A 25,346-nucleotide genomic window follows, 5' to 3' on the forward strand; every position below is an offset into this window, starting at 1 on the left:
CCTTAAATGCCAAGTTAAAGAGACTGAGACAGCTGGATCATTTTCTTAGTGCTCATCTTGGGTTTCAGTTTTCAGACTCAATGCTTCCTAACTTTTAATGGCACAATGGCCAATGCTGAGAAGTGGGCACTGTTCTTATTCCCATTTTACAGTTAAGGAAACTAAGATAAACACAACTAATCAGTGTCCAAGACTGGATTTGAACTCGGGTCCTCCTAACTCTAGACTTAATGTTATACACTGTACCGCCTGTTAGAACTTAAAAGTTGTAGAACTTTATAGATAAAAAATGATTTGGAGATTTTATAGCTTTTTCTGAGGCCCCAACAACACAGTTTCTGCATATTGAAAACTTCAGATTCTATACAAAAAGATCCCCAAATTAGGGGTTATCTTGATGCTAACAATATCAGTAAAAGAATTCCAAAATAAGATACAATAAATAAGGTACAATAACAAGGTAAATTTTTAAAAATCAGAAAAGATTTAAAAATCAAAAATGGAAAGAGAAACAAAGGTTACTAATGCAAATGCTGGGGAAAATAGTAGACATACCCTGGACCTGTTTAAAAAAAAAAAAAAAAAAAAACCCAGTCAAGGAGAAAAGAACAAGAGAATTGGAGGAAGTGATTGGCATTTTGGGACTACATCAAAAGGAAAAGGATAAAAGAATTGTAAAGTGATTAAAAGAACACTCATAGAGGAAAGGGAATGGAGATTAATTGACTGAGGCAATTTCGCTATAAAGACTAAGGAAAATGTTAAAGGGGACTGTATTAGAGACATTCATTTATTCAATTCAAAATCACAGGCTCTTAGAACATAAGAATTACAGGATCACAATCTTGAAATAACTTTTAAAAAGCCATTTAAATAGAGTTTTAGAATTAAAACAAAAACAAAACCTCAAAGTGGGAAGGGGCTCTGAGATCTTCTAATTAAAAACTCTACCATGCTGAATGAATTCCCATATAATATGCTAACATTAGTCCCTGGTGATAGAGCAGTGTTCTATGCTGTTGTCATTTTTCAATCATGTTCAATTCTTCCTAATCTCATTCTTGGCAAAGCTTTGTGGTGCATTTCTTTAAAGTGATTTACCATCTCCTTCTCTAGCTCATTTTACAGATCAGGAAACTGAGACAAATAGGGTTCAGTGACTTATCTAGAGTCACATAGCTAGGAAGTGTCTTAGACCATGTCTGAACTCAGGAAGATGAGTCTATCCACTGAATCATCTAGCTGCCCTACACTACTATTCTACTATGTCATTCTATTCTATTATACTGTGTCATTATTACTATGTGTTTCCTTTACGTGTCAAAATCTGCCTGCCCTGGAATCCCTCCCATTGGTCCCAATAATATTCCATAATAGTCATATACCACAGTTTATTCAGCCATTTCCCAACTGATGGGCATCCACTCAGTTTCCAATTCCTTGCCACTACAAAAAAGGATGCTACAAAGTTTTTGTATTTGTTGGTCCTTTTTCCTTTTTTACAATCTGTTTGGGATACATATCCAGTAAAGGCACTTAGATCAAAAGGTATGCACCAAATCTACACTTTTCAATCAAACAATCAATCAACAAGCATTTATTAGCATCTATCTTATTTCAGAGACTGTGCTAGGCTCTGGAGATTAAAAACAAAACCAAAATTAAACAATCTTTGTCCTCAAAGAGCTTGTCTTCTGTTTGAGGAAAAGAATATAAATAAAATACAAGAAAAATATAAAGTATTTCTTTGCAAAGGGCATCAGTCTACTATGAAAGGCAGACTGTAAGAACACAAGATGGATTTCAGAGGGAACATTGGAACACTGGAAGAGGGCAAAGAATAAGTGGGATGGAGACACCAAAGCAATGGAACTGGTGTGGATGGAAATAAGCAGGCAGGGAGTTGTGGGAAGTAAGGGAGCTTTTGGGATGCTCATGATTTAGTAAATGGTAGAGCTTAAGCTCAAAGATTCACAGAAGGGATCTAAGGGATGTTCTAATCTTGTGCCCTTATAAGAAAGATAACTGAGTCTAAAAGAGATGAAATGACTTGCTCAAAGAGACATAAATAATATGTAGCAAAATCTTTGAATTTAGCAGTTGGGACTATGTATAGGAAAGGGTATGGATGGCAAAAGGACTAGGCATGTTTCTTTTTGTGATGTTTCCATAAAAGAACATTTTTAATGCAATATAATTACATACACTGGCAACTCATGTGTGTATGTGGGAAAAAATTGAAGTGGCATAAGTTAATGGTTTTAAAGGGTTTTTTTTCCTCCATGTTTCCAGTCTTCTTGCATCTCATTTTTCTCTTCTTACTCAACTATCTGGCAAAAATGATCTCTTTACTAATGCTCACTGTGCATTATCTTTTCTTAAAAAAAAAAAAAAAAAAAGCTTTTGCAGATTTTTGTTTTACTAAATCACCATAATTTCCCCAACATTCTATAGAAGAAATAGTTTTTTTTTAATTTAATAACTTTTTATTGACAGAGCCCATGCCTGGGTAATTTTTTACAACATTATCCCTTGCACTCATTTCTGTTCCGATTTTTCTCCTCCTTCCCTCCACCCCCTCCCCAAGATGGCAAGCAGTCCTACTAATGTTAAAGAGGTTACAGTATATCCTAGATACAATATATATGTGCAGAACCGAATAGTTCTCTTGTTGCACAGGAAGAATTGGATTCAGAAGGCATAAACAACCTGGGAAGAAAAACAAAAATGCAAACAGTTTACATTCATTTCCCAGTGTTCTTTCTTTGGGTGTAGCTGCTTCTGTCCACCCTTGATCAATTGAAACTAAGTTAGATCTTCTCTTTGTTGAAGAAATCCACTTCCATCAGAATACATCCTCACACAGTATCATTGTTGAAGTGTATAATGATCTCCTGGTTCTGTTCATTTCACTTAGCATCAGTTCATGTAAGTCTTTCCAAGCCTCTCTGTATTCATCCTGCTGGTCATTTCTTACAGAATAATAATATTTCATAATATTCATATACCACAATTTACCCAGCCATTCTTCATCTGATGGGCATCCATTCATTTTCCAGTTTCTAGCCACTACAAACAGGGCTGTCACAAACATTTTGGCACATACAGGTCCCTTGTCCTTCTTTAGTATCTCTTTGGGGTATAAGCCCAGTAGAAACACTGCTGGATCAAAGGGTATGCACAGTTTGATAACTTTTTGGGCATAATTCCAGATTGCTCTCCAGAATGGTTGGATTCATTCACAACTTCACCAACAATGCATCAGAGTCCCAGTTTTCCCGCATCCCCTCCAACATTCATCATTATTTTTTCCTTTCATCTTAGCCAATCTGAGAGGTGTATAGTGGTATCTCAAAGCTGTCTTAATTTGCATTTCTCTGATCAATAGTGATTTGGAACACTCTTTCATATGAATAGTAATAGTTTCAATTTCATCATCTGAAAATTGTCTGTTCATATCCTTTGACCATTTGTCAATTGGAGAATGGCTTGATAAGAAATAGTATTTTTAAGACAAAAGAGGAAAAGGAAAAAAATCAGCATAACTAATCAATACATCAAAAAAAATCTGAAAATACATGCAATGTGTAACATTTATGAACCTCAAAGATCTGCAAAAGGTTAGAAAGTGTTTTCTGATATTTTTCTTTTGAGACATGCTTGTTCTCTGTAATTTTTGAAACACTGACTTTTAATTTGTACAGACATGTTTGTTCTTTCTATGGCCACTGTAGTTACTGTGTATATTATTTTCTTGGAGATACTTAACTTTGTGTCAGTTAATTATCACTCAGATATTTTATGAATAGTAGAGATATTTGGAATGGGATTTTTTTTCTATTATTCTCTATTAGATTTTGTCATTATTATATTTTTTATTTTTATAAGAGTTTATTTTATAAACTAAAATTTGATTGAAACTATTGACTCAATTAGCATTAGCAAACAAGAATAATCTTGTCCTTACCTATCTTTATGCTACCATCTTTTATGGATTCACTAGATGTATGATAATTTTCCCCCATCCCTTCATTTTTATTCTGTGTGTATCATTGTTCCTAAAATGTGTTTCCTGTAAGCAATAGATTGTGAGATTTCATTTTCTTATTGAATCTGTCACTATTTAATTTTATTGGATTGTATAATTCATTCAAAGTTATGAGATTTAGGTTTATATTTTCCTTCATGTATAGAGATCATGCTTTCCTTCAAATGTATAGAGATCATGATTTCTAATATTGATTTTTTTCCAAGTTAAAATTTTTCCAACTTCTTCTATCAACATAACTTTTCAGTTATTTTAGCTTAAATCTATTTTAAAGCTATACTATTTCCACTGACCTCTCTTCCGCTCATCCTCAAGAAAACCTCTCCTTTCTGTTGACCTCATTTGTTACCTTCCCCCCTAGTTTTGGTGTTTTGTTTCTTTCTTTTTCTTTACAGACTTTAAATAGTTATATAATTATTCTATCCCCGCTTTCAGTTAAACATTCAAGTAAAACTTACCTTCATCTCCTTCCTTTCAACTTATTCTGTTAGGTTTTAACATTTTATTATTCTGTGCTTTTTTTTTTTTTTTTTGAAAGAACATAGATACCCCTACTCCCAATTTTCCTCACTATCATTCCTTTCTGGAAAAGACTTTTATTCATGGTCTTTATGCCAATAAGTCTTTCTATGGTCTCTCTATCTCTCGTGGAATTAAAGGTTCTGAGGTATTGATTTAGCTTCCCAAACATTTTCTGTTATTATCCTGTAGATTTTGTCTTCTGCTCTCTTTTTCTTGTGGTGCCTCCCTCATTTAGAAATATCAACTCCTTCAGGGGATAGAAAAGATGCTGTCCTATGGCATTAATTTTCTTCTGTCCCTTATAGTGCCATTTATTATTGATCTTTGCCCTCACTTAAGGTATTTCCCTGCATTTGCCTCAAAATCTTCCTGAGAGATTAGAAGTATTATTATTTTCCTTTCACTAACTTTTCTTGATTAAACTACATCATATATTCTTCTTTGCTTTCTTTCCCCCTCCAGTTTTATATGCACTTCTCTTTAGTATACTTCCTCTAAAACAAAACAAACAAAAAAGCTCAATTATTTATTTATAGGTTGAATTTGAGGAGTCTGACCCATGTTTCAGGTCTGTTTCTCCATCTTCACTGACTTCTGCTGGCATTCTTGTCTCCTCATGCACATTTTTATCATTTAAAAAAAAGTTTATTCCTTTTGGACATAGGCCAAAATTTTTTTTTCCAGGAATACAGAATAATATTTATGATTTGAATTTACATTCCATACTATTAACTTAAAATAAACCCCAGCAACTATGTAATAAATACTATACATCATTTGAACACTTTTCTGTGTTTCCATCTATGTTTCCGTTTGGTTTTTGTTGTATACTTTTTTTCCCCCTCCTTTCGTCTTTACCCCCTTAGAGGGCCACCATTAGACACAAATATGTGTATATATGTACACACATACTTGTAAAACCATACTCTACAAAGCTCTATTTGTCAGTTCTTTCTCTGGATGTGGATAGTATTTTTTGTCATAGGTTCTTTATAACCAATTTAAGTATTTGTAATACTCAAAAGGACTTACTCATTCAAAGCTGTTCTTGGAACAATACTGATGCTATTGTATACAATGTTCTTTTGGTCCTGCTCTTTTCACTCCACCTTATTTCATGCAAATCTTTCCATGATCATCATTTTTTATATGATGATCATTATTCCATTAACTCATATAAAAATAACTTGTTTAGCCATTACCCAATTAACAACCATTCTCTCAATTTCCCTCATATACATTTAGAAATACATTGTTATTTGATTGTTGTATTTATCTCTCATTTTTATGTTTTCTGAGAATACTTGAGACTTTGGATCTAATTTTCTTTCTAGAATATTTCAACTGCTTTTTTAATGAACATCTTAATTTTTTCATTTATGATTAGGATCAAATTATAGGGAGCTTTATCTTAGCTCCTTTCCTTTTCAGAACAAATTCTTCCATTCCTTTCCACATTTTCTAGGTTTTCTGGTCAGTGTAGACAGAACTGTTTTGTTCAAATTTTCATTCTTTTATATTTGAAGATCTGTTCACTTGCAGAATTTATTTTTGTCAATGGAATTTCTAAACTTAATTACTATGAGTCTTGGAGTTAATTCAGAGCACCTTAACCCACCATGTAATCTGTGGATTCTAACAATTGGCTCTTTGTATTTCATGATCAGAAATTCTGATAATTTTTTTATATTATTTCCCATATTATGGTATTCAAGTTTTTTCACGTATTCTTCTGGTAGTTTTATACTGCTTAAATTATTTTTATGGTCATTCTTCAAAATCAATATGTTTTGATTGTACAGAGATTATGCTTTCTAAGTGCTTTTACCTTTATTGACTTTTTCTCCTTCATTTCCATGTATTTACATTTCCAATTGGTTACTGTCTCATTTACTTCTTTGGTGAGATGTGCCACCATAGTAAAAACTTTCTATTCTCTCAATTATTTTTGTTGTATAGGCCATACACTCTACTTTTACAATTTTTATTTCTCTTTATAAACATCCAGGAACATCCAGTTGTGATTCGTGCTTTCTTGGGGATCTAGAGCATTCTCTGCTGCATCAGATGTAGACTTATTTTTCTTTGTCTTTCAATATTTATTTCCAAGTATCCAAGAAATCTTTTATCTGATCTGGCCATGTTTCCTCCTATTATTGATATCTTCCCTTCTTCCTGGGGTCTTTGGTATTTTCAGTGGGTTTTTTCTTTATTTTCTTCTCTTGCTCATTTTCTGTGTCACTTGCCTTTGAGGGTGGTTTCCCTGACAGGTAGACCTCAAAGCATCTCAACCTCCTCCCATGCTGAGGAACAGCTTATCATCCTCTGTTCTGACTCAAGTGACATTTGAACAGATGTAACCCCCGGTTGATGTTGGGCTCTTTCCCTCAGACTGTGGAGTGTCACACAACCATCTTTTCATGTGTTCTATCCCCTTTTCCTCTCTTTCTTCCTCCAAGCTCAGTTATGCAGAACTCTGCATAACAAATTTCTGCCTTTTGGATCTCTGTGCCACTGGGAGAATTGGCAAAGCGTTTCAGGATATAAAGTTGTTTTCTGTAGCAAGTACATAGGTTGGCTTGTGCAGTCACACTTCCAGGAATACAGGAGATGGTGAGTGAAGAAGGGCTGAGGATTTTAAGAGTTAAGAATTGCCTTTTTGGGGTTACTTCATTGGGACACTGCCTTGTTTGGATTCATTGTATCCTAGAACTACTAAGAAAGTTGGTATTGCTTTATATCTTATGTTTAATTCCTATTATGGAGAGATTTGAAAGGCATGAGAATGAGAAAAAATGTCTAATCATCCCTAAGCACCACATGGTAGGTGATTAATAAATTCATGTTGACTTGATTTTCCCAGAAACACACAAGTGTCTTGAATCAGCTCGGACTTTAACCTATGTCATAGGATCATATTTTAGAACAGGATAGGACTTTATAGGCCACCTAATATAACATCTTCAATTTACAGGTAAGGCAACTGAATCACAAAGAGATTAAGTGAGTTGTGTTTAGTCACATAGTTATTAAGTGATTGAGCTTGAAATAACAATCAGATCTTTCTAATTCCAAATCTAACTTTCTATGCACTGCACTATCCAGTTATGTAATGGGAAAGTAGAATGATGAAATAGAATGAGCCTTGCAAGAGAAGTTAGGACACCTAGACCTGAATACTATCTCTGAGACTAACTAGATTAATGAATAGGTCAAGGCACATTCTCCAATCTGAACTTCCCTTGTGTCCTTGGTATGATATTAGCACTACCTCAGAGGTCTTTAAAGCATATCAAATAAAATAACTCTGTAAACTATAAACCAATATAAAATGTCAGACTGTAAAATTGAGTCTAAAAGTTTTACTGCCAACTGTACAAAAACAAAATAGATTTTCTGGTTAGTCTGTCAAAAGCATTGAAATGCCTACTATGTGCCACATTTACACTCAGTGCTGGGAAACAAGGGCAACTAAGTGACATAGTGAATAAAATAACAGACCTGGAGTCAGGGAAACATAAGACACTTACTAGCTATGTGATCATAGGCAAGTCATTTACCCTATCAGTAAAATGAGCTGGAGAAGGAAATGGCAAATTATTCCCTTTTCCTTGTCAAGAAAACCCTAAATGTTGTCATGAAGAGTCAGACATGAATGGAACAAATAAACAACAACCTCAAATCAAGGCAAAACAAAGTTCAAGGAGCTCAAAGTTCAATGGATAAACATTCAAACAACTTTGGATAAACAAGATATATACAGGATAAACTGGAAAAAGACACTAGCTTATTAGGACAGATAGGAAAAAGCTTTTGGCAAAAAGTTAAGATTTTTAACTTGCACTTGATTTTAAAGTCAAGAGGTACAAGATGAGGAGGGAGACAACTCTAAGCACAGAAGATAGCTAGTGAAGTTATATGAAGCTGGAAATGAAGTGTTTCTTTTGAGGATAAAAGATCAGTGTGTCTAGACTAAAGAGTATATGGGGGAGAATAAGGAACACAAAGTCTGGAAAGGTGAGGGAGGGCAGTATTAAGGCTTTAATTCCAAGGAGGATTTCATATTTGATGCTAGAAGTAATAGGGAACTATTAGAGCTTACTGAATATAGGTACAATGTGGTGAGACATGTTTTAAGATCAATTTGAAAACTGAGTAGACGATTGGATTGGTGTTGGAAGAGATTGCCAAAGAGATCAGACAAAAAGCTATTGTAATAGTTCAGGTGGGATGGTAAGGTAATGAAGACCTGCACTGTGATGATGGCAATGTCAGAGAAAAGAAGGGGGTCTACAAAAGAGATTTTATAAAGCTAAAACAGACAGGACTTAGAAAAAGACTGGATACAGAGAGGTAAGAGAGTGAGGAGTTGAAGATGACACCCAGATTGTGAGTTTAGGTAAGTAAGGGGATGCTAGTTTGGAGATAAGGAGAGAAATTGGGGCTAGATAAATGGATTTAAGAATAATTAGCAAAAAAAGACAATTTTATCCGTGGGAGTTGATAAGATCATCAAGCAAAACAGTATACATACAAAAGAAAGAAAGCCCAAAACAGAAAAGTCCCAGAGAATACCCACTTTTAATGGGCATGACCTGAATGAAGATCTACATGAATAAAAAACATTGGTGAGACAGGTAGAGAAAAAGGAGGATAGAATAGGGCCATATTAATCTAGAGAGAAAGTAATATCAAGGAGAATGAGGTGATCAACTGTATCAGAGAGTAAAAAGAAGTCAAGAAGAATGAAAATTGAGAAATGACCACGGAATTTGGCAAGGCAATACCTGAGAGGTTTGGCCTATCAGTGTTTCAGCAGGCAGAGTAGTTTGCAGTCAAACTAAACATGTCACATGTCTCCAACCATGACTTAGATATAAGGTAATGATACAATAATTAATCAGTGGCCTTAGGAGTGAAATTACCAACTTGGATTTCATAAAAAGTAAAGCATTTAATTAGCCAACCCCTCTAGTTTGGACAGGAGATCACAGCATGGTACTACATAAAGAGGAACTTGTCTCTGATGTTTACTCCCTGATTACCTTGGGCAAGTCAAACCTCTTAGGGTCTTAGTTTTCTTATTTGTCAAATGGAGTTGAGATGTGATGCATGCTGCCGCCTCTAAGCCTATAAATCTTCATTACCAGATGAAGCCAAGAGTCACATTATTTCAGAGTCGGTTAGAAAGTACTGTAATGATCATTCAGTCCAGTCTCTTAGTTTAAAGGGAAAGAAAGTGAGGTTCAAAGAGAGAGCAACTGCCCAAGGATATAAACCAAATTGGTAGTTGATCCAGGACCCAATCTTAGATCCTCTTACTGTAAATATGATGCCTTTTCTTCCTTTTATAATGAGCCCATTTATTATTTGGATTTATATAATATGCCAAGTCATTTTTTGTGGCTCTAATTTCTGTAAAGCTTCTAATAGAATCAGAACCCAAGAACCTTTGGAAAATCTTTATTGTGTCATTGCCACTAAATCAATAAGGTAGATCATTCTATATTGCAAGAGGGACAAATACTAGTCCCAACTGTGCATTTTGGGGCAAGAGACTTTCAACCTCTTTTAGAAAGAAGAGTTATGATTCCATTCCTTTTAACTAACATTGGTTTAGTGCCCAAATTGTGTACTAATAGGTTTCAGTGTATTTGCACTTACTCTTTTACATCAGACCAACAAAAAAGTCAGACTGATTTGGAAGAAAACTTAGAGGTCATTTTATCCAATCCTCTCTCTGACACTGGAATCCTCTACAATCACCTCTTTGCATCTTCTATGTCTGTCCCACTGCTCTTGGTCTAAATCTGAAGGGACAAAGAATGTTTCTTGGCAGCTCTATTGGCTTTTATTATCATGTCTCAGCCTAGACCCTGTCTGATGGAAGGTAGTGAGAAAACTATTTTTAGGTAAGTCTTATTAGTTCTGCACTTATCTGAGGTAGATAACCTGGCATCTGTCACGCAGAGGTTTCAGACTTCCAGCCTCAGCTCTTTCTAAAACGTAAAGGATTTTCCCCCCTTCCTTCTTGATATGAAACCTGAATGCTTGCATGCTATGTAAGCAGTTTTATTTCATCACATAACTCTTGGTAATTTTACTGAGCAGATGAGAAATTCAAATCTCTTATTATAGCCTTTAAGAATGCAATAAAAGAAACAACAATTAAAATTGTTATTAATAGCTTTGGGGCAATGAGACAAGCACAGGGCTAGAAATCATGGGACCTAGGCTGGAGTACCAGCTTATAACCTACGTTCCGTGATCTTGGGCAAGTCATCAACCTCTCTATTTCTGAGCTTCCTTTTCTGCCAAGTAAAGGGTTTGGGATATATGATCTTTAACTGTTCCTACAAGTTTCTACACACTTATCTTCCAAGATCCTTGCCATCTCTAACATTCTACATCCAACTCTTTTAGTTGTTAGACTTATACTTATCTCTAAGTTCCAAGTAAAATACCATCTAAGACGATTGGGAGATGGACAGACAATGCATTAAATACTGCATACTATAGAAAGTTTACAATCTTAAGATTAAGATGGTCAATGGCTTGATTTTTTTCAAATGTACTTTGTTAACCAACCAAAACTAATTCATTATTTGTTAAAAAATGACAGAAGTGCTGACTAATATACTCATAGAGAACAGATGTTTGGGAATATCTAGGGTGTAAGAACAATTTACATCACATTATAGTTACTAAGTAACCCTGGGTTAAGCCACAGAGGGTCAGCTGGCAAGTTGATTGGTTTGTATACATACAGTAGTACCCAGATGTTTACTGTCCAATATGTAGCCTGAAAATTCTCCCAATCAAGCTTTTCTCCCTTTCCTCGTACCATAGGAAGAAACAGAAGCTGGTAAGGAAAAAAACAAGTGGTTCTTAAAACTCTATATTATTAGTATTTTGGGGTAGGAGAAACTTTACTAATCATAACCTGACTTTTTACCCATATTTATGGAGGCTGCAGAAAGAGAGATCCCTTTCCCCCAATATCTGCCCACTTCTGGCCTTATGAGAATGCTTTCTTTGTTTAGTTCATTTAAGAAATTTATGTGATCTTCTGAAGACTTTACAAATAGCCAAGAGTAAGAAACTGTAACTTACAAAGCATTGAAGTTTTTAGTTAAAAAGTGTGTAAAGCTTCTAGGCATAACTGGCTATACTCTTTCTTATCTGCCAAGGCATGAGATGTTGAAATGGTGAACTGCCATCCTGCCTCAGCAGGAACCTCAGATCTTGCTTCTCTATTTCCAGCATGGACTGGTGAGAATGACACTATATTTTAAAGAATAAAACCTGGTTTTGAATTCTGGCTCTCCTACTTAGTGACTATGTGACTTTGGTCAGGTTACATCACCTATCTATTAAATGACATGGTCACACATTATCTATAAGGTCTGTTAGAAGCTCTAAATTCTAGGAATTTTCATTCCTGACTCCTTCCAACAACTTCCTGTGTCACAACCTGTAAGAGTCAACAATCTTTCACATTAGCATGGTGCGACTCATTTCCCATTGCTCCAAACTAATGAGGTATGGTTCACACACCGAGGAAGTGTGCATCAATTACTTCATATATAAGGAGTCTAGGTGGCTAGAAGCCTGCATGCTTCATTGCCATCTGTAAAATTCCATGAGAATTTGACAAAGTTCTCAGAAACATTAGGTGAAACCCCCAACAGTAAACTTATCAAAGAATATGCAAAAGACTCAGGGAAAAAATGAAGGCAATACCCACATCAATGAGATCACAAATCTAATGGAAAACCGGAGTATGCAGTATGCTTATAATCATATAAATTCTAGTCAATATCAAGAAATGGGTTATTTATACATACATACCTATCATTTTAATTTTGTTTTGGTATTGTAGAATTAACCAGCATAACATCATTTAAAAAACAACCGCTTTGCTATTTGCTGATTTTAAGAAAAACACAAGTTTGTATTTTCCAAGTACCACTTGTCTAGAGGAAAACAACAAACAATTCCAGTTTTGTCATCAGAAGATCATGGAATAATTAATAAGCTTCCTAGTACTACTATAAATCAGATATTCTAACATACTTGCCTTGACATTAAAGCTGGCATTTAGGCTTAAGCATTCCAATTTATCTCAGTCTAAATACAAGTCACCTTACAGTTTATTTGAAAATTTAAAAGCCATTCTTAGCTCATAGACTGTATAAAAACAGGCAGCAGGTTGGATTTGGTCAGTAGGCTACACTTTATGGAACCCTACTCTAGAATACAAGATCCTGTATCTCAGATATGTCAAAGTATATAGAATTTGTATATTTTAATAACTACTTTTAATAAAGCTAAACAAGAGAGCTAGTCAGATCACCAATATCACAAGCCTCACTGATGCTGGAAAATATCTAACATAACTGCTTCCATCTTGGGAAAGAAACAGATGAGAATGAAGTCTCATCTAACTATATCCAATACTTTTTTCATACCATATCTTCTTTCCCCTACTATGGAATTTGTATTCTTGATCTTCCTTTCTTTAGTGTCTCTGATGAAAAGGTCACTTCTGTTGACAATAATCATGTGGTAGGTGTGAACTTATCCAATATTTTAATAATTTGTTCATTTTCTACCAGATGTCTGAATTCTAGAACCCCAGAGGAATTCTGGCACTGACTTCCACCCACTGAGATTATTATTTATAATAATCTTCAAGTAAAAAAGAGCAAAGACAAATGCAATGACGTCTGTTTGGTATCCAGTTTGTTATTAATAATACACTGATTTTTTTAAAAATAACAAACAAGATAATAAAAAGCAATAGTAAAAAATAAGCTGAATTCTTGCTTTTGGAATTTAATCTTTAGTATTATATTTTAGCCTCTCTTTTCCAGATTTACTTCCTATTATTTTCCTTCATGAAATCAGTAGTCCAAATAAAACAGCCTATTTGCTTTTCTTTTTACCCAGCAGTCATACTTCATCTATATCTTTGTATGGCAGAATATAAGGGATGGAATGAACTCCATCTTTACCTTGTCTCATAGAATTCCTAATTTCCTTTAAGGTTCAGCTCAAAAAAAGATCTTAATCTCATACTACTCCACTCTCCCTTATCTTAAACCCTTCCCTCACCCCCACCAAATTGCTAGTGCTTTCACTTCAAAAGTTATTTTGTATACATTTTGAATTCAATTATCTATTTCCATGCTATAGTCTCTCCAACATATAAGTTCCTTGATGATAGGGGATGAAAGTCTCTGACTGATATGGGGCATGGAGAAAGCATGTAATTGATACTTAATAGATATTTAGTCAATGAAACTTTCAGAGCTTATGACATTGTTCCAGGAAGGGCTCAAGTCTACTAGAAGGACATATTTTGATTCTTCTTAATAAGAAGAATAACCCAGCTACTTTGCAGAAAATAAAAATCTTCATTCCATAGGTTCTGTAAATTGTAACTTTTGATATAGGAAAGAAAATGATTATAAATAAGAAGGGTGGCAGCACCTTTGCTGGAAAACTGATGAACTCCTCAATCTAAGAAAAGGATGCTAGAAGAGGTCGGAATTAGAAGTATAGCAAGAAGTGCTTTTCCTGAGCTTTTCCAATAGAGTAGACAAACCTTATTCATTGTTTTCAGGTTTTGATTTTGTTTTTTGTTTTTAAACAACAGATTAAAAGATTTGATCTAAAACAGGCTCATACTGTGCCTGTGTCATGTCAAGTAAATACAAGTAGAAAAAAATTACTCTGACTTCAAAGCAGTGTGATATGTTCTTTCTTAATAAAGAAAAACAGAAAATTCATCTCTTGGAAAAAAAACAGATCACAATATCTTTTCCTATATATATATATATCAGGAGGTAAGCCTTTAAATAAAAGATTAATAATAACAAATAGAAAAAGTCATTCTTTCTGGGCTATACTCTCTTATTCAAGTCACTTTCAAAATAAGTACTTGTGCATCCTTGTCCATAAAAGTACACAAGGAGCTCGTTTATCCTAACATGATTTTAGCTCAAGAAACTAGGACTAATGGTTGTGAGTTCAACTGAAGCTACTTGACCCTTCTGAAATTACTTGTTGCAGGCTTCTTTCGACAACAAAGTTCAGTATGTACTCTCCACATATTATACTGCACTAAATTCCACTAACTTATCCAGAAGACATGCTTATCAGAAAACCATAACGTGCCATTTTGTTTCAAAAGAGAAGCTTAAATCACAAACCAAACAAGGTGTATATTGATATTTTTTGATAGCAAAGCCAAAGTTCTTTCAAAACTTACAAAACACTGAGATGGAACCGAGTCAAAAAACTCAAACCAAGTTGAAATGAAGTCTTGCTGTTCAATCAATAAATTTAGCTAGCACAATTTCTGAAATCCAATTGTAACAAAATTATCTTCTTATAGCTTCTTCCAATGTAAAGGTTTTCATGCAATATCACATGAATATTTAAGATTTCTCTAATAACTAACCTTTAAATGACTGATTATTAAGTTAAAGAAACAATATATATCCAAGCAAAATTGCTTTATCTTTCAGAGATTACTCACCCCACTGCAAAGGAGCCAACTGGAGATGCTCTAGAACCAGCTGATTGAGGATCCCCTCAACACTTGCTTCCCCATGTCGCTTCAAAGATGGGTAAATCAAAATTAAGGAAAACTGAAGTTCTGAATAAGAAATTCTCCACAAATGCAAAAAGGCATATATTGTACATACTATTGAATTACACCACAGGGAAATAAAATTTTAAATATATGATAAAAACATTAAGATGAGCAAATACACAGAAATTTTTTAAAAATCTCTAAAATAACAGTTTGATCAGGGAAGAAACCTAGGAAATACATGAAAATACAATCACATTTTAAAACACTGAAGATACAACCAATATCAATAGAGAGAAATAAGAAATATAATCATTAGTCTATATCTGAAGTCTTTGTAAAAGAAACAAAGGAATAAGCCTACAAACAAGAGAAAGAATAGAAGAAAAAAGTCAGAGAGCAGCAATAAAGTAATTGGATTAATAAATACAAGTAAGTTGTTAGAGGATATTCCTTTAAGGTACGGATCGATCTAGGTGACTGTTGAGCTTCAAAGCTCCAATTCTGTGATTTTAGAAAATCAATAAAATAAAAAAACACTGATAACTTCCCTTCTTCCAAAAGATAGACAACACAAATTATCAGAATTAGAAAAAAGAAAGGAGAACAATGAATAACCAGGAAATAAAGAAAAAATCAGGAAATATTATGCATAGCTATACCACACCTGAATGATCTAGGAGTCAATTAGTATGGATACATTCTCCAGTGATGCACTGTACAACTCCTCCAAGTCATACGGAGAGCAAGGCGAAGAAACATTTATGAAATGTCAACTATGTGCCAGACATTGTGCTAAATGTTTTACAAATATTCTCTCATTGTATTCTCCTAACAATCCTGTGACGTAAACATTTTTATTATTCTCCATTTTACAGTTAAGGCAGTTAGCTGGATCCTGGAGTCAGGAAGAGTTGAGTTCAAAGCTCTATCTGACCCCAGATAAGTCATTTAATCCTGTTGTCTCAGTTTCCTCATCTGAAAAATGAGCTGGAGAAGGAATTGGCAAACTACTCCAGTAGCTTTGCCAAAAAAAACACCAAAAAGAAGATACAAAGAATCAGACACAACTGAAAACAACTAAACCACCACCTCAAATGAAGAACCTATAGCAAAAAGTGATTTGCTCATGGTCACACAACTATTTTAGGTCAAATTTGAACTTAGCTCTTTTGGAGTTCAATTTCTGGGAATACTTATCCCATTTCACACAAGCAGATCAGGCATTCAGATCTTAATTAACTCAAATAAATAAGCATTAATAAAGTACTTATTATGTACTAGCCACTGTGCTGAGTGCAGGAAATACAAATAAAAGAACTGTTTTTGTGCTCAAGGACCTTACATTCTAATAGGAGAAGATAACATATGAAGAGGAGCTGAAAAATAAAAATCTTATCCATAAGGGCACATATAGGAGAAAGTCCAGAGTAAGGAATGGAGTCCAGAGAGGGATGAAGGCATGACTTAGTATGGAGGTTCTGGGAGAAAAGATGAATTAGAAAAAGGGGATACAAGGATCAAGTGCCCTTCTGTGATGAAAAGACTGATATGACATGGTGGAAGGAGTCTAAAGTATCTGAAGCTGAGCCTAGAAGGAAATTGGCTACCTTTATCTTCTCTTCAGGAGCCTAAGTGTAAATCCTGAAAGAATATGGAATTTCTTATAATTTTATTGGCTTAAAGCCTCCATTGGAGTATACCTCCCTCCAAAAAAAATTGTTAGTGGTAGTCATTATCACAATATTATCAATCCCTTTTATAAACTAACAATTTAATCACTTAACACAATTTAACTTTTATAAGGAGGTATTTCATGAGAAGACACAATGAGAACGAAGTACACAAACCAGAAGCGAAATCTTCCCCTATCCCTTCTTGCCCTTAGAAGGATGGTTCCAGATTTAAAGCATTCACACTAAACTCCTTCCCAAACATAATATCATTAGTAATAGGAACTGTTTCCTTGCTGTAAAAGCACCTTGGTTTGCTGGGTCAGTTCACAGCTGGGCTGGATCCTTAGAGCTGAGCTCTTGATTAAGTCCTTCAGCCTCAGTGATCTTTCAGTTTTCTCAGCTAACAAAGGACAGGGTTCCAGTTCTTGCCGTCTGTGTTCTATAATCAACAAAACATTTTTCCAGCTTTATAAAGCATTAATCATGTATTTTAAAAAAATCTACATGAATATTAATAGACCTATCAATTGTACTAACTGTACTAAGAGCTCACGTTTCTCTAGTGTTTTAAAGTCTACAAATTGCTTTCCTTATGATAGACATGTGAAGTATAGAGTGAAAATATCATCTTCATTTTATGGATGAGGAGAATAAAGTTCAAAAAGTTTGTGTGAATCCTCTGTGGTCACACAACTAGTAAAGGACAGGGCTAGATTTGAAACCCAAATCAAGACAAGTTTTCCTTCTACCATACTGTGTAGATAAGTTATGTGTCCCTTTTGTTGCTAAGGACATCCAAAAGTTAAACCACCCATGCCCATTCATAGCATCTACAATAATCAGGAGAAAGCTCTGGTTTTATGGAAATAATGGAATCACTTTTTAGGCAATCAGGGTTAAGTGAAACAATAGAATAATTCAGAAACAGGAAAACAGTCTCTGAAGACAATGAGATCATCATCTTAGACTAAGCTGGTTCAATATTATAGCAATAATGTTACTGTAAAAGTAGATAGAAGCTTTTGGGGCTATGTTATCTTATTTAGAAGCTTCTAGTCCACTCCATTCCTATTTTGCTCATAAAAAAGCTTGAGTCACGGAGAGGGAAAGGGACTGGCCCCAAATCCTACAATTATTATTTTTTTTAGTCTCATAGGAGGTTGGGGACCAAATATGACATTCATATTTTAAGAATCTGACTTCCATCACAGGCATAGAATCTTAGAGCTAAAAGGACCTTTATAAGATCATCAAACACAAGCCCCTTATTTAAAAAGAGAAAATTAAGGCCTAGAGAAGGCAAATAAATTGCTTAAGACTACACAAAAAGTTAGTGAAAAGTATTGAGACTAGAATACAGGTCTCTAGACTAATAATGAAACTACTGTATTCTATTTCTTTTATATATGAAACAGAAACTGATAACTACCTAGTAAATGGAAGTTTAAAAAAGAAATCTAAATTAGAGTGAAAGTTTCTAAGAATTTGAGCTATCTCAAAATAAAATGAATTACTGTACACAAGAATTAGTGAAAGTTTCATAGCCCTTTAAGTTTTCTAAGTTTCTAATAGAAGTACTGGTTAGGAGAAACATCATAGAAGAAAGTCTTGCTAGGGTTGTGCTGGTCCTTGAAAATCCTTTCTAACTCTGAGAATCTGTGACTGTGATAAAGTGAGAATTACCTGAAAATTCCCCTAGAATGAGGCACATTCACATTCAGGGTCTCAAAATTAAGGATGGTGGGAAGGGTGGGGGGAGAAGCCCTGAATTTGAAGTCAAGAAACCTGAGATCAAGACCTAGATCTGAGGTTTCCTAATGGTATAACTAAGGAAAAATAAGTCATTTAACCTCTCTAAACATTAGTACTTTGTAAACCTGTAAACAGGATAGGATATCAGCTTATTAATAAGTGTCCTTGCTTGCTTTTTAAAACAAAAAAATTAAATGCCCAGGTAATTAATCTCATTGTCACTTCAAGATACCATTCTTATGTCACCTCCTCCAAGAAACCACTGCTAACCCATCAGATCTAATAGAATCTTGTATTTGTCTTATTGTACATTTTATTTTGTATTACCTACATTTATGTGTTTCTCATTTTCCTTAAACCCTGTAAGGGTAAGATTGAATTTTATGTATCTTTGTGTTATTTTTTTCCCCAAAACCAAGTACATGTATTTTAAGCCCATGAATTCATATCTCCTTTATAACAGATGATACGAAAAGATCAGATAATCATACTAATTGTGTATTAATTGTTACCTGACAATTTTCTGTTGTGGAACCCCTTCTTCAACTTCAAAATATTTATGATTTAATTGGTATAGATCTTGTTCCACAAAGCTTATGAATTATTTTTGCCAAAAATATTACTTGGAGGCAGCTAGGTGGCACAGTGGATAGAGCACCAGTCCTGAAGTCAGGAAGGCCTGAGTTCAAATCTGGTCTCAGACACTAAACACTTCCTAGCTGTGTGACTCTGGATAAGTCACTTAACCCCAATTGACTCAGAAATAAAAAAAAACAAATAAATAAGCAAATAAGTGAATAAATAAATAAGTAAGTAAATGTATATGTATTACTTGATGTCTCCACAGAGTCTAGCATACTCCTTTATAGGGTGCTGAAATTTAACAAGTGTTTGTGGAATTCAATTAAACTGAACCTATTAAATCATGGAAGGGTTTGCAATCTTTGTCAATGGATAAAACTGCCTGATGAAAGCCAAGAAAACAAAAATACCATAAATTTATAGGTAACATTATTAATATTTAATAATATGATTGATAATAAATTATTATTAATGAATAACTGTACTTAAAAAAAATTTCCACTGAGAAGCAGTAAAAGCAAATTGACCACCCTCTAGCTAAGTAATCTTTGGTACTTATTTTGAAAATTTATGATAAGAACAAAAAAAACATATATAGGATAATATTAATGTATACTACTAATATTACTCTATAATATTCAAATATATGATGAATTTTGAAGAGTTTTTATTTTAGAAGGGAAATGGAAAAGTTTACAGATCATCCATCTGTAAACTTTATCTCTATTTCTTTGTTTTTCTTTGCCTCTGTTCTCACAGTTATTAATATATTTGCCTGGAATTAGTGGCATGATTTTTGATCACTGAAAAGTTTGATTATTATCTATGAAATTTAAATTAATTGGGCCATATCAGGATGGAACCTATGATGCTGACCTCAGAAGCAGAATCCTCTACTTAACCAAACAAAAAAGTCACAGCAATTTTGTGTGTTCTTTATATAGGGACAGCGGTTCAATAATGATAATTGTTCCAGAATGCCACATTATCCTCAGGGATATGGCTTTGAAAAGATAGTATTGGAGAGCATTGTACTAGGAAACAACAAATACTAGTTCTTTTTCTCACATTTTTGTATAATTTTAATTAATTAAAATTTTTAAAAAATTGAATTCACATTTAAATGATATATAACAAGTGAACTTAATGAAATTCACAATTATTTTAGAGGAAATTTAGAGGAAAAGAATCTTAAAATAAAATGGAAATGTTTCCTTAAGCCTTTGGAGAAACAGAATTTATTAACTAATTTTCTAAGATTTGCTTTGTGTTGGACTTTAAACGAGACTAATACCAAGGTAGCTATTTAATACCACTCTGTCATGAAAGGATAAGTTAACTCAGTAGTTAAGAAGGAACATAATTGCATTCAAAGAGACATAACTAGCTTCTTACCAAGTTCTGCAGCTTTTAGGTTGTAAATTTCAAACTTTTGTGATATGAGGGGCCAGCATATGGGCTCTTTCATCTGAAGATCACTTATTTAGATTCAGGTAAGTTTCAATAAACAAGAAATTCATCAAATGAACAAATTAGATTAAGTACTTGGAAATGAAACTACTTTAAAACTGAATTTATACCCATTTGTAACTGATAATCATCCCTAAGAATTCAATTCAATTCATTTCTGTAATGGGCTGAAGCTCAAGTTGATGCATTGAGGTCCCAAGCACGTGAGGCTAAATAGGAATTGGACCATACTCTATTGCTCTATGATCTATGAGCAATAACCATGGCAGTGACAGTGAAGGCTTCCAGTGACCTCAGCTTACAAATGGGGTTGGGGGAGTGGAGAGGAGAGAGACAGCTGGTCAGGAGGAGATTGCAGCATGCCTCTTTACTAGCACTGAGTCAGAACTTTGTTGTTTTGCTCATACCTGGAAGTGAGTTGCAGTGCCGGCTCATAGTACAAATCCCTAGAAGAATCTCTGAAAACTGCACAAAACCTCTGAATCATGGACAATATATTCTCTGCCTTGGAAACAGTCTTTAATAAAAAGTTAACCACCTAGTAATAGGCTGCAAAAATGAGCAAACCACAGGAAAAGATTCTGACCAGAGAAAGTTACTATGGTAACAAGGAAGATCAAAATACACATTCAAAAGATGCTAACAAAGTCAAAGCCTCCAAGAAAAATAAGAATTGGTCTCATTCCATGGTAAGGCTCAAAAGGGATTTTGAAAATCAAGTAAAAGAGGCAGAGGAAAAATCAGGAATAGAAATGAGAGTGAAGCAAAAGGAAATGCAAAAAATTAATGAGGAGAATGTCTTAAAAAGCAAAACTGGCCAAATGGAAAAGGATGTACAAAATCTCACTGAGGAAAATAATTCCTTAAAAATTATAAATGACCAAATGCAAGCTAATAACTTTATAAGAAATCAAGATACAATAAAACAAATCCATAAGAATGAAAAAATAGGAAAAAAAGTGAAATATCTCACTGGAAAAACAGCTGACTTGGAAAATAAATCCAGAAGAGATCATTTAAAAAAGTATTGGTCTACACTACATACCTGTCAGATTGGCTAAGAGGACAAGAAAAAATAATGATGAATATTAGAGGGGATGTGGGAAAACTGGGATACTGATGCATTGTTGGTGGAGTTGTGAACGAATCCAACCATTCTGGAGAGCAATTTGGAATTATGTCCCCAAAATTATCAAACTGTACATACCCTTTGATCCAGCAATGGGCTTATATCCTAAAGAGATACAAGGGAAAGGGACCTGTACGTGCCAAAATGTTTGTGGCAGCCTTGTTTGTAGTGGCTAGAAACTGGAAAATGAATAGATGCCCATCAATTGGAGAATGGCTGAGTAAATTGTGGTATATGAATATTATAGAATATCATTGTTCTGTAAGAAATAATGAGTAGGATAAATACAGAGAATTTTGGAGAGACTTACATGAACTGATGCTGAGTGAAATAAGCAGAACCAGGAGATGATTATATACTTCAACAATGATACTGTATGAAGATGTATTCTGATGGAAGTGAATATCAAAGAGCAGATCTAATTCAGTTCCAATTGATCAATGATGGACAGAATCAGCTACACCCAGAGAAGGAACACTGGGAAATGAATATGGACTACTTGCATTTTTGTTTTTCTTCCTGGGTTATTTTTACCTTCTGAATCCAATTCTTCCTGTGCAACAAGAGAACTGTATTGTTCTGTACACATATATTGTATCTAGGATATACTATAACATATTTAACATGTATGAGACTGCCTACCATCTAGGGGAGGGGGTGGAAGGAGGGAAGGGAAAAGTCGGAACAGAACTGAGTGCAAGGTATAATGTTGTAAAAAAAAATTACCCAATATTCTGTCAATAAAAAGTTATTAAAAAAAAAATATTGGTCTACCTGAAAGCCATGATCAAAAAAAAAAAAAAAAAAAAAAAAGGGTATTATCTTTCTTTCTTTTTTTTTTTTTAAATAGCATTTTATTTATAAGTTATATGTATAGGTAATTTTACAGCACTGACAATTGCCCAACCTTTCTGGTTAACCTCTGGTTCTAACCTCTGGTCTGGTTCTAACCAGACATCTACCAGAGTTCTTTTTCTGGGCATAGCTGGTTCAGTTAATTACTGCTCTATTGGAAATGATTTGGTTCATCTCATTGCTGAGGATGGCCAGGTCCATCAGAATTGATCATCATATAGTATTGTTGTTGAAGTATAGAATGATCTCCTGGTCCCTGCTCCTTTCACTCAGCATCAGTTCTGTAAGTCTTTCCAGGCCTTTCTGAAATCATCCTGTTGGTCTGGACATTATCTTTCAAGAAATTATCAAGGAGAACTGTCCTGACATTCTAGAACTAGAGGGTAAAATAGAAATTGAAAAATCGGCCAATCAACCTGGTGAAAGAAATCCCAAGGTGAAAATTCTCAGGAATATTATAGCCAAATTCCAGAACTCCCAGGTGAAGGAGAAAATGTTGCAAGCATCAAGAAAGAAATAATTCAAGTATAGTGGAGTCAGTCAAGACAACACAAGATTTAGCAGCTTCTATATTAAAATATCTGGAATATGATATTCCAGAGAGCAATAGAGTTAGGATTATAACCAAGAATCATCTACCCTTTATAATTCTTTAGGGGGAAAAAGGTAGACATTCAATGAAATAAAGGATTTTCAAGCATTTGTGATGATACATCATAGCTAAAGAGAAAATCTGATTTTCAAATACAGGACTCAGAAGAAACAGTGGTAATCAGGAAAAGGAAATCATAAGGGATTTAACAAGGTTTATCTGTTTACATTCCTATATGGGAGATAATACTTGTAACTCATTAGAACTTTCTCATTATTATGGCAATTAGGAAAATATATAGACAGAGTTATGAATGGGATAATAGCTAAAAGATAAAATAAATCATGGAGTGAGAAAGAAATGCATTAGAAGAAAGGGAAAGAAAGAGGTATAATATTGTAAAATATGTGCCATAAAAGAGGCTACAGAATAAGCTTTTACAGTGAAGAGAAAGAAGAAGGGAGTGAACCTTACTTTCATCAGAATTCTCAAACAATAAGGAACTGAGTCCGTTTATTAAAAAAAAAAAAAAAAGACCTATTGAGAAATTGAGAAATGATCAAAAGGGAGTATATATGCCCAAAGGTTATAAAATCATGCACATTCTTTGACCTTTGATCCTACTACTACTAGGCATGACTCTTAAATGAGATTTTTTTAAAAAAGAAAAAGAATCTATATGTACAAAAATATTTATAAGAACTCTTTTCTCAGGACAAAGAATTGGAAATTTAGGGGATGCCCATCAATTGGGGAATGACTAAATAAATTGTGCTATGTAATTATGAAGGAATATTATTGTTTTGTAAGAAATGATGAACAGGATGCTCTAAGAAAAATCTGGACCATCCTTCATGAGTTCAAAGTGAAATGTACTATGTATATAGTAATAGCAAAGTCGTGGGATGATCAGCTGCAAATATCTTTACTATTCTCAACAATACAATGATCCAAGACTACTCTGAAGGATTTATGATGAAAAATGCTATCCATACCCAGAAAAAAAAATGATTGTGTTTAAATACATACTAACATATACTTTAAAAAAATTTTCTTTTTGGGGGGGGAGGGGAGATCTATGTTTTATTTTTCCACAAAACTTTTATTGAAATATTTTATACAACATGGTTCTTTTCAAGGGGGGTGGGGAGCAGGCTAGGGAGGAAGGAAAAAAGAATCTGGAACTCAAAATTTTAAAAGCAAATGTAAAAACATTTGTTTTACATGTAACTGAAAAAATTTTAAAAATTAATAAAATTAATGTTAAAATACCTTCCAAAAAGTACAAATCTGGCATCAGACAGTTTCTAGCTATGTGACCATTGGCAAGTCACTTAATTCTGTTTGCCTCAGTTTCCTCTTCTATGAAATAAGCTGGAGAAGGAAATGGTGAACCACTCGTGTATCTTTTTGTCAAGATGGGTTTCAAATGGGACCATGAAGAGCCAGGCACAATTGAAACTGAACAACTAAAGTCATGTATTGATGGTGACAGGTTACAGATGGAAAGTTAGAATGTTAAACTAGAATTAGGGATATATTAAAATGATTAGATGAAGACATCTGATGTGATAGATATTCCAAGGAATGACATGGAAATCAATTTCAAAGTATGAGAAGAAATAGTTAGGCACTGATTTTTACTTGGAGAGAGTGTATCTGCAAAGATGAAATTATATAGCAAGTAAAAAAGGACTAATGATGAAGCATGCTACCCGCCCTCCAGAGAAAGAAGTGATATTGACTAAATATAAACTGAAACATGCTAATTTTAATTTTCTTTAATTTTTTTTCTTTTATTTGAGTCTTATACAAAATGACCAAGATGGGAATATTTTATATAATTGCACATATATAATCTATATCTAACTGCTTAACCATCTCAGAAAGAGTGAAGAGAAGAGGAATAATGGATAGAATCTGAAATTCAAAACTTTAAATAATTTTTTTTTTAATGGGGAAAAATTTATCAGAAAAGGTGGGACTGAATAACCTGGATAACTGAAAAAATACATAGTTTTTATTTTAATCATGTGGCCCTAGATCAATTATAATTTACTCTGGGGCTCTCAGGTTATCTTCAGAATAAGGGGGTTGGAGTAAATGTTCCCTAAGGT

The 25,346-nt window shown here is 34.0% G+C and overlaps 1 protein-coding gene across 3 annotated transcripts in view; it reads right to left on the bottom strand.

Annotated features, from left to right (window-relative positions):
- Positions 1-25,346, bottom strand: part of TRAPPC9 (trafficking protein particle complex 9) — a 955,484-nt gene that overhangs the window by 268,897 nt on the left and 661,241 nt on the right. For all 3 annotated transcript variants that reach the window (XM_031955139.1, XM_031955089.1, XM_031955202.1), the window contains one exon: positions 15,117-15,207. In XM_031955139.1, coding sequence (XP_031810999.1) covers positions 15,117-15,207 — 91 coding nt within the window. The remainder of the gene's footprint in view (positions 1-15,116; positions 15,208-25,346) is intronic.

This window comes from Sarcophilus harrisii, chromosome 1 (assembly GCF_902635505.1).
Source record: "Sarcophilus harrisii chromosome 1, mSarHar1.11, whole genome shotgun sequence".
NCBI classification, from domain to species: Eukaryota; Metazoa; Chordata; class Mammalia; order Dasyuromorphia; family Dasyuridae; genus Sarcophilus; species Sarcophilus harrisii.